Genomic DNA, 9,579 nt, shown 5'->3' on the forward strand with positions numbered 1-9,579 from the left:
TTTTTTTTTTTTTTTTTTTTTTTTTTTTTTTTTCAGTCCTAAACGTATAGGGTACATGAAGAGAACTTGACCTAAACTCCAGGAATGAGACCAACACTCTTGTGACTTCTGGGTATTAAAATTCTTTGAGAACTGAGCTATATTCTCCTAGAGTTACACATGTTTTCTTTTTTTTTTTCCTTTAGTGCAATGTTTAGTCTCTTAGGGTATTAATATTGGTTGGCAGGTAGGCTATGATAAACTTTTCTATAGTAAGAAGTAATAGTATTATTTTATTTTAAATTATGTAGGTCTTATTACATTAAAATACCACTAAAATATATGTGTATTGTTTTTTTTTTTTTTATATATATAAAGTAATATACATATACATGTTCTAATGAATGTTCATAGTGTATATAAATTTTGCCCCTCCTGAAGTCAAATCCTAGCTCTGCCACTGCCTAGAGGTGGTAGGACCCAACAATTTAGGACTGAGGGAATTGTGGGATGTTCCGGCCCAGAGAGTGCAAGAAGGTATTCTTAAAACCTGTAACAGATGCATTGATACATGATACAATACATGATATTGAAAATATTTTTAAGTATCATCCAAGTACCAAAATATTTATCAACACATGGATAACGAATTTGACAGTGATAGCTCATCGTCTACGCAATGACAATGGGTTTCTGAGAGGGCTACTATAAGCTACATGCTTGATTTGGAGAAATTATGTGGTACTTATGGAGGACCACATCAGCAACGCCAAATGGTCCTCTACTCTAGTAATATAATGCCATGTGACTAATTTAAATGAGTCATTATCCTAATCATGCCCTCCAAAATTAAAATTGAAAATTGAAAGTAAGAATCTTGTCAGTTCCCATCTTCGATGCTAACAATATCTCTATGGATTCTTCAAAATAATAATAATAATAATAATCTCTGTTGAAAAATAATTCAGAAAAACCACCCAACAATCTAAGCAATCTCATGCCTCTATCCAAAAATACCTAAAATTAAATAGAAACACATATTGATTTGAAAATAAAAACGTCAACTTTAAACTTCAATATATGTAATCTCGTGTCTCTTATCACCAAATTGAAATACCACACTTTAATATCTTTGGCTCTTTGTGTTGGGATGCGGAAGTAATATTGAGAACTTTGATTGTAGCACTAATGAAACTAATTCCAATTAGATAAATACCTATATCAACAAATTCCACACGATCACATTATTAGCTTTTTCATATATTTTAGTTAAAAGAAATTCAGGCGTTGGGCTCCACAATGCTCTGTAAAATCCATGCCCGGTATTTTTTCCTCTATTCTAGTCTTCTAGAGTATTTGTTTTCAAGCAAAAGAACCCCTAACGGTGAGAAAATCCAAGCCAAAAAGCCTTGCAAAACCTATTCTAGATCTGGTTGCAAGCGTTTGGGGACTAGGAGAACGACATGGTGTTTGGGGGGCAAAATTAATGGCATGCTGTTGCTGGCGTTCGGATTCATCATCACCACAAAGCTCACCGTCCTAATAGTGCCAGATAAGACAGAGGATTGTCATTGACTACTGATGTTGGAACTGAGATATGTTTTTATCTTGTTTTATAATTATTTTATTCGATAGGGTCTGATTAGATTAATGACTCATTTAAATGAGACATATGGCATCATATTACTGGAGTGAAGGGCCATTAGGCATTGCTGATGTGGTCTTCCATAAAGACGAATAATTTCTCATTGATTTGGCTGATAAGGGTTTGAGATTTGAAGTTTTTGACAATCGCAAAATCCGTATCATGATTTTGAGAACCATGTTTCAACTCCATCATTTTAGTATAAAAAAATAAACGTCAACGACGACTAAGTTCAAACATAATCTCAATAAACTGATACCACCTACGGTGGGTGAGTGGTCTAAACAACAAAGGCTTTCTCTCATTTGTGGCATGATATCGGGTCCTTAATTCTCAGACATTGGTAACAAACAAGTAGGTATTGCCACAAGTCAAGTTAGGTCACAACGGTCATTCCATACCCCCAAAAAATTCTTCATAAACTGCTCACCCCGTAAAAGTAATTTGCCTCAAGGTGCTTTCACATTTTATCACACTTGCTAAGGAAAAAGGGTACCCCAATCAGTGACAAATTGGGTATAGCACAACTATGAGCCTAACAGGCTCACAACGTAAATTACTCCAGAACACAACCCTTATTGCTGCTGAATAAAAAGGAACAAGGATGCACATCCATTTGTTATCCTGATATCCCACTTCAAGGCAATGGATAAAGAATTGGATTCCAGGGAGACAAGATCAACATTGGAAACAAATTAGCTTGTAACTCACATTCGAAGCCGTGAAAACACAATTTAACTGTTCTAATATTACCAAAAACCAACTTGACAACAGCAGAGAAGTGTAAATCTCAGTTTAACAAAAATACTTCCAACAATTTCCATTGCATTTAATGATGAAGGGGTTAAAAAGTAAAAACTACAAACGTTCTTAAAGTAGAACTTTCTAAAGGTGCAGACATTCAAAAACAAGATAGAATAGGCTGATGGCTGCTCAACTTTCAGTTTGATCTCTAAGCCTCCGAATGGTGCTCCTCACGGTCACAGCACTAGCAGTGCTGTCAAAATGACAAAAACAGCAATTCGTCTTTTACTTGTAAGGATTCAAAAATGAAGAGGAAAAAAAAACTAATTCAAGTTAGAATTATTACTTCAAGGTGTAGGCACCGCCTGCCTTGACCTTTCCACAGTCCTTGCAGCCCCAAATTCCAACAGCCTTCCTCTTCACTGCAAACTGCCACATGGAAGTAAATAATTAGAACACATAACATTTGAATGAAGTGCTGTCATTAACCCCCAAAAGAAAAAAAAAAAAAAAAAACACACACACACACACAAGAACAGCCCCTTACCTTCCCACAGAATTCACAGAAATATTTACTATGCTGGCTAACTTCCATTTTCTTAATCTGCTTTCGCAGACTGGCACCATAACGGGTACCTATAAAAAGAGGCAACATGCAATTAAAAAAAAAATTCATGCAAAGGCAACTGTAAATTTGGAACAGTATAAATGGTTTCTGGCAAAGGTAATCAAAAAGAGGAAAAAAAAAAACAAGAATTTCACCAGTGTTTTTTTTTTTCTTTATCCATATTCTCTTATTTCAATACTTGACAGAAAATTCAGAAATTTAGCATAGGAACACAAAAACAAAGAAAAATAAAAATAAAAGCAAAGTGCAGAATTCAGATTAATTGACCCTAACTTTACTATATAACAAATGGACTATATTTAAATAGTTAAAACACAAATTCAAAATTATAACAATTCCAAATTAAAAAAAAAAAAAAAATTACATATTTATCATTTAGGTAAAAACAAAAAATTCCACATAAAAACTTCAGACAAAATTATAGTTAAGACAAGTCTCATTAATTCACTATCAGATAAATTCTCAGCTCATCCTTATTGAGGAGCAAAGGGAGGCACTACCCAATCAAGAACACTAGATCAAAATGCAATCTCTCATTTATGGGAAAAAATATCATTCACGATTCATATAAGATTAAAAACATATAAATTCAAAGCACTTACCATATTTTCCAACAATACCCGCCTTCTTTGTTCTCTTAGTCTGCATCCAAAAACAAAGGGATCACCTTAGATCCAAAACCAAAACCATATGCAAATGCAATTTTAATTAAAAAAAAGATCCAAAAGTAGGGTAACAGTCTGGAAAATTTAGCGAAATCATGGGTCAGCCAGACTATCTATTGACAGCAAGAGGTACAAGGAAGAGATGTGTATGCATTTGGATGCAGCTTCTTGCTGATTGCTTATTACTTTATTTACTGAAAACTGAAGTCTGGTTGTTCGTAGAGAAAATGAGGATGTAAAAAGCCGATGACAAACAAACTCATGGTATTATTATCACTCTTAGTCAATGTTTAAGAAAGAAATTCAACTAGATGTGTAAAATCCTTGACAGCAAAACCATTTCCTGCCATTATTATTAATCATGCCGCGAATTTAACATAATGCAAGTCAGGGAACAGCATACTCCTCAACAAATTGAACAGCTCTAAATCAGTAACATATGCAACATGTTCAATACACCATACAAGCAGTCAAAGGTTCTTTCTAAGTAACAACCAAAACCCATATTTCTTTTGTCTCATAAACATCAACTACGGCATCAGGGTCTTTGCACCACTTTAAATTTGCAACACTTCCATCTAGAATTACTAAGATATTCAATAAACCCAACAAATTTAGGACCAAACCAATGCACCTACTGGTCATGTAGTTAGAACGATCCAACTCAGTAAACCCAATATTGAAAAATGAACTCACATGTTCACGATAAATTCAAACAATATAGGGACACCAATTTTGATGAATTGCTTTTTTTGTAATACGAAGAAAACACAGGAAAAAAAATAACGGAAAAGCCTCATTTTCCTAGTAAACAAACATATCCTAGGCTTCAATATACAATACTGATCGAGAAAATTAAAATCTATTAAGAGAGAGAGAGAGAGAGAGAGAGAGAGAGAGGGTACCATGTTGATTGGATTGGAAGTGTTGAGAGAGAAACAGCGGCTGAATCTGATTGAGAAAATGAGCAGTTGGAGAGAAACCTTAGGGTTTCTTCAATTCGCTTTTATAAGTGCCCAAACGGGTCCAGAGTTGTAAAGCGGGTACACAGGAAATTATATAGTATTTATTTAATATATCGTGAAGTTTAAGAAGCATCATCCGTTGTAGTCTAGTTGGTTAGGATACTCGGCTCTCACCCGAGAGACCCGGGTTCAAGTCCCGGCAACGGAAATTTTTGTTTTTGCCTTTTTTGAAAAAAGAAAAAAAGAAAAAAAAAAAAACTGTTTTTGGTTCTTTAATTTGTTTGATCATTTTTGCCTCTTTTTGGATAAAATTCTACATAAAAAATTCACTTGCTAGTACTAGTATATCTGATTAATCTTAATTGACTAGTTGTAAATAACCCCAAATTGCGGAACAAAAGATTATCCTGAACCTATACCGAGGTATTGACAGTTTTTCCCCAATATTACAGAATAGAATGTGATGGGATGAAATAGAATGCAATAAAAACAAACACACAAGGAATGGGTTAGCTACTCTTAATGGTCAAAGCAACCCTTTCATTCTGAATTCTTTAATTTGGAATGAATCAAATCTCCCCAAATAGGATTCGAACCTACAACTAGTCAGTTAACAGTTAACCGCTTTACCACTAAGCTATTGAGGAACAACAGGAGATTTGATTTTATAGNCTCAACCCATGACCAATGTGAGCTCAAAGTTTCTTTCGTAACTCCGGTTTACATTTTTTAGAAAACAAAATACTATTTTGATTCTTAAACTTTATTATAAGTTTGTTTTTCATCTATAAACTTAAATATTTTTTTTAGTAATTTTTTTATTCTTAAACTCTATAATAGGTTTTTTCTTTTTTTTTCAATAGTTTGGATTCAAGTCTCAGCAATGTAATTCTTTTTTCTTTTTTCTTTTTTGCCTCTTTTTAAGTGAAAAACTATTTTAGTTCTTAAACTTTGCTATAAGTTTGTTATTCATCCATAACCTTTAAAAAGTTCTATTTTTTTATTTAATTTTTTTCATTCTTAAACTTTGTAAATAGTTTTTTTTTTTTTTTCTTTCAATAGTTTAGATCAAAAAAGAATTTTACACTCGCCCCCCCTTTTTTATGAAACTTAATTCTTTTTTTTTTTTGGGTCTGAGAAGAGCAACAAGAAGAAAAAATAACTTGCTGCTGCCATTGAAAGTGGAATGAATCCCACATTCAACCTTTGTGCAACAGCTTATGATGGCCACTGGCCTAAACATGCATTATCATACAGCTTAAATAGAATATTTGGTATACCAAACAACAATCTGTAGTTCACTTAGGTGAAGTTTATTGAAAATACTTTGAGATCAACTGTTCTTATATGTCAAGAGATTTCTCAATTGACTTTTGGTGTTTCCAACAAAAAGGGTTGGATATTCAAATCCATCTTCTACTAACTAGTATTAAATGTTCCTATATTTGTAATCAGCTATATTTAAAAAGCAAAGAAAAATGTGCTTTTCTTGTGAGGCAAACAAAAATTTACAAGAATCACCCCTCAAAATTAGAAATGCATATGCAGCGTAAACATCAACCAGAATCGCACCCCAGTTCAGGTTGAGACTAAGTAGTAAATACTAAATTAACTAGATCTTGATGTCCTGAGAAAGTTCTCACCTGATGGAAAAATTTATTCTACACTGCAAAAGAGTAAATGTTGGCACAGGAGACAAAGGAGGAATATTGGTATGCTTCAAACATTCCGGAATCTAATTAATAAAAATCAAGGAAGAGAACTCAAAATTACTAGTTGCAAACTAAGTATGAAACAATCCATTTTAATTTTTCCATACTTCACTGAATACACTTGTTTACAAAAACTTTTGATAGCTTTATAATGCGACCAGACTTCTAGAACCAAAAAACACAAAATAATTTCAGCGTCAAGGACGAGATGGTGAGGTTGTTACTGGTTCTTTCTCCAACCAGCTATAAGTCTCAATCAGTTTAGACTCTTTCTGTTGGTATGCTATCTTTTCAAACATATACTTTAGTTTATCATGTTGAACCATCTCTTCCAAAATTTTATCATCTGAGACTGTCCGGGCAATTTTCTGCTGATCACAACCCCTGCCAGAAGAACAGAATACTAACTCAGACAACAAGTCCTTCTCAGTTTGTCGATAATACTTTGCTTCTTCCCTTGCACCAGACGCAATGAGATGGTATATGTACACTACAAACTCTTCAGACAAAAAGTGACTTCTTCGGACACTACTTTTCCTTTACTTTGGGTTGGCTGCGTTCAGATGAATTTTACCCCGACTTGCTATTATTCTTCGGACGTACAATACTCCTCAAGACAGGACCCCCAGCCCAATAGGTATGTCCGGGCTTTTACCCCCCACAGTAACACTCACCAATAGTTACCATGATGGATGAGCTAAAAACAAAAGATTGTATGTAGTAATGGGAAGAATATGTGCTTGCCCCACAATCTATAGGAAGTAATTAAATATATATAGGGCACAAAACCAAAGCATAAATATAATTATATGAGCATGTCAAAATAAACATATATTGGAGAATCTCAAGAGAAATATACGAGAAAGTATACCTTATTATAGGTGTATGAGTCTTCTCTTTTACAGCTAAATGGAACCCATTCGCTTTAAAGGAGAGGACTCATAACAAGATATATTTTTCCTTTATCTAGAGCATGTTGGTTGAGACTTCAATTCCATCATCATTATTTTAGCTTACAGGGATTAAAAATTTAAAACAAATTAAATAAGAAGAGAAAAAAATTCCATCTAGTACTACATTTGCAATTCATCCAAAAAAAAAAAAAGTCCTTCTAGTACTTTTTACACGTAAGATGACCTAACTTGTCAAACAATCAAAGTTTGAAGTTTTTAGCACATTCAAAACAAACACAAACATACCATGGCTTTTGAGTGAGTTTTTTTTTTTTTTTTTTTTTCAAAATAACATCCATTTTCAAACAATTTTATTAGTTAGCATCGTTTCCAAACTATTTAGGAAACTAACATCTAGAGTCTTTTAGACTCGAGTTCACTGTAGCAAATTGAGTATGTAAGAATCGATTTCTAGTGGAACTCAAGTTCCTACTCTGCACAAAAAAGAGAGAAACAGAGGGAAAATGACCTTCATCCGAGGAATCACATGTTTGTGGGTTCAGTTCGAGCTTGGGTTCGTGGGTTTTGCCACCTAGGTTTGTGGGTTCGCTGCCTAGGTTTGTGAGTTTTGGGTTTTGTTGCTGGGTTCGCCGCCTAGGTTTCACTGACTGGGTTCGTGGGTTCACCGCTAGGTTCGCTAACTGGGTTTGTGTTTCTATTTTCAATGTTTTAATCTCTTGTTTTTAGTGTTTCGCCGACTGGGTTTGTTGTTTCTTTGGTTGTTGTGGATTTTTTTTAAAGGAAAAAGAGGAAGAAGAAGAGACTGAGTTTTCTTGAGTTTCTTTTGTGAAACTTGAGTTTTTAAAACTTGAGTTCCACGTGAATTTTAATAGAAAATCAAGTTTGTAATACTTGATTTGCTACAATGATCTTGAGTCCTTTAACCTCAAGATGTTAGTTTGCTAAATAGTTTAGAAACAATGCTAATTAACAAAATTGTTTGAAAATGGTGTTATTTTGAAAAAAAAAAACATTTTAAGTGGAGTTATGGTATGTTTTGTATTAGATCATCTTTCCCTCTCTCTTGTGTGTGTATTTGTTTCTCAAAAAAAAAAAAAAAAAAAAAAAAAAAAAAAACAAACATAAAAGATAGGTCCATCCTCCCACAAAATTTATGAAGAATTTTCAATTGCAAATCACATGGAGAGAAAGGTTCACCTAACAATTGGTTCCCAAAAAAGAAAAAGAAAAAAGACAAATAAAAAGGAAATCCTTGACATATACAGTACAAGACAAATGGCAAGTCAACTTAATATTACGGGTTGATTAAAGAGAAAAGGAAAAAAATAAAACAATGTTAGAAATCAAATTTCACTCATTATTTTCAATGCACCAAATATACAGTCAACCATGAAGGTATAGATGTGATATGAATCGCATACAATTATTTTATCTTTTGAGAATCTAATCGCATAATAATTTTCCTTCATAATTGATAATAATTGTCCTTTTTGGCAGAATAATTAACAATTATAACTTATAATTGTCCTTTTTGGCACAATAACTAATTATTGTGTGCCCTTATGGCACACATTAGCAAAATACTAACTTATATAAGCCATACACATGACCCTTCAAAGTAATCCAATATTGCCTACACCAATTGAATCAATTATTAGAATTGAAAAAAAGGATTGCATCTCTCATTGTACAGTGTAATTCATTATGCAACAAGATAATTTGGGGCTATTCGGTAGAAGATTTTTAATAACATTGTTGTTATTTTGTGAAAATACGTGTAAGTGAAAAAATGTGAAAAAATAAGTATAATATTATTTAAACATTGGAAATAGTACCAAACACCCTGTTATTTCAAACTTGCTTGAAATCTTTATGAATTGAGAATGAGAATTCATAAACATTTAAGAGTTTTTTTTTTTTTTTTTATTTTAGGAATACAAAACTTTTGATTTTTATTTTTTCAGAATCACCATTTTTTTTTCTTACAGTAATATATTAAAAACAAGAGGGGAAGTGAAACCTTTAGGTCTTTATTTCATGTGAAAGTGAAAGAAAGAAGGATTTTGATAACATCTGTATCAATCAAAGAGGGGAAGTGGGGGGACCATGTGAGTCGTACGAAAACTAGAATTGGTGACCCAGATAAGACTAAAAGTATAGATGAAAAGTCTATTTCAAATATCCAAATATATCGAAAGGTTTTAGTACCCAAATGGTAATCTTCCAATTGAATCAGACCCACTTTTGTACATATATTCAGAGAACTTCATTGGCTATTTGATGGTGAAGCTTCTAACAGTCCTGACTTCTGACTTCTGACTTCTGAG

General features: G+C 33.1%; 1 protein-coding gene and 1 non-coding gene across 2 annotated transcripts; one reads left to right on the top strand and one right to left on the bottom strand.

The window, feature by feature from the left end:
• Positions 1-2,308: 2,308 nt before the first annotated feature.
• On the bottom strand, positions 2,309-4,683 carry LOC112000674 (large ribosomal subunit protein eL43z). The gene is made up of 5 exons (XM_024032832.2): positions 4,567-4,683; positions 3,599-3,638; positions 2,916-3,004; positions 2,715-2,797; positions 2,309-2,621 (listed from the first exon to the last, which is right to left on the bottom strand). The coding sequence occupies exons 1-5, from the start codon at positions 4,567-4,569 to the stop codon at positions 2,558-2,560; spliced, it is 279 nt and encodes a 92-aa protein (XP_023888600.1). The 5' UTR covers positions 4,570-4,683; the 3' UTR covers positions 2,309-2,557.
• A 78-nt stretch (positions 4,684-4,761) lies between these two features.
• TRNAE-CUC (transfer RNA glutamic acid (anticodon CUC)) lies at positions 4,762-4,834 on the top strand. Its single transcript has one exon. It is a non-coding gene; the product is annotated as a tRNA-Glu (tRNA).
• Positions 4,835-9,579: the final 4,745 nt, after the last annotated feature.

The sequence above is a fragment of the Quercus suber genome, unplaced genomic scaffold (assembly GCF_002906115.3).
Source record: "Quercus suber isolate HL8 unplaced genomic scaffold, Cork oak 2.0 scaffold_263, whole genome shotgun sequence".
In the NCBI taxonomy this organism is placed as follows: Eukaryota; Viridiplantae; Streptophyta; class Magnoliopsida; order Fagales; family Fagaceae; genus Quercus; species Quercus suber.

Bases quoted from the DNA above. Each gene is read 5' to 3' on its own strand.
- LOC112000674 (XM_024032832.2), bottom strand. The intron at 3,005-3,598 runs GTAAGTGCTTTG...CTCTTTTTATAG, and splicing joins GGGTATTGTTGGAAAATATG to GTACCCGTTATGGTGCCAGT. The intron at 2,798-2,915 runs GTAAGGGGCTGT...TCCATGTGGCAG, and splicing joins TCTGTGAATTCTGTGGGAAG to TTTGCAGTGAAGAGGAAGGC.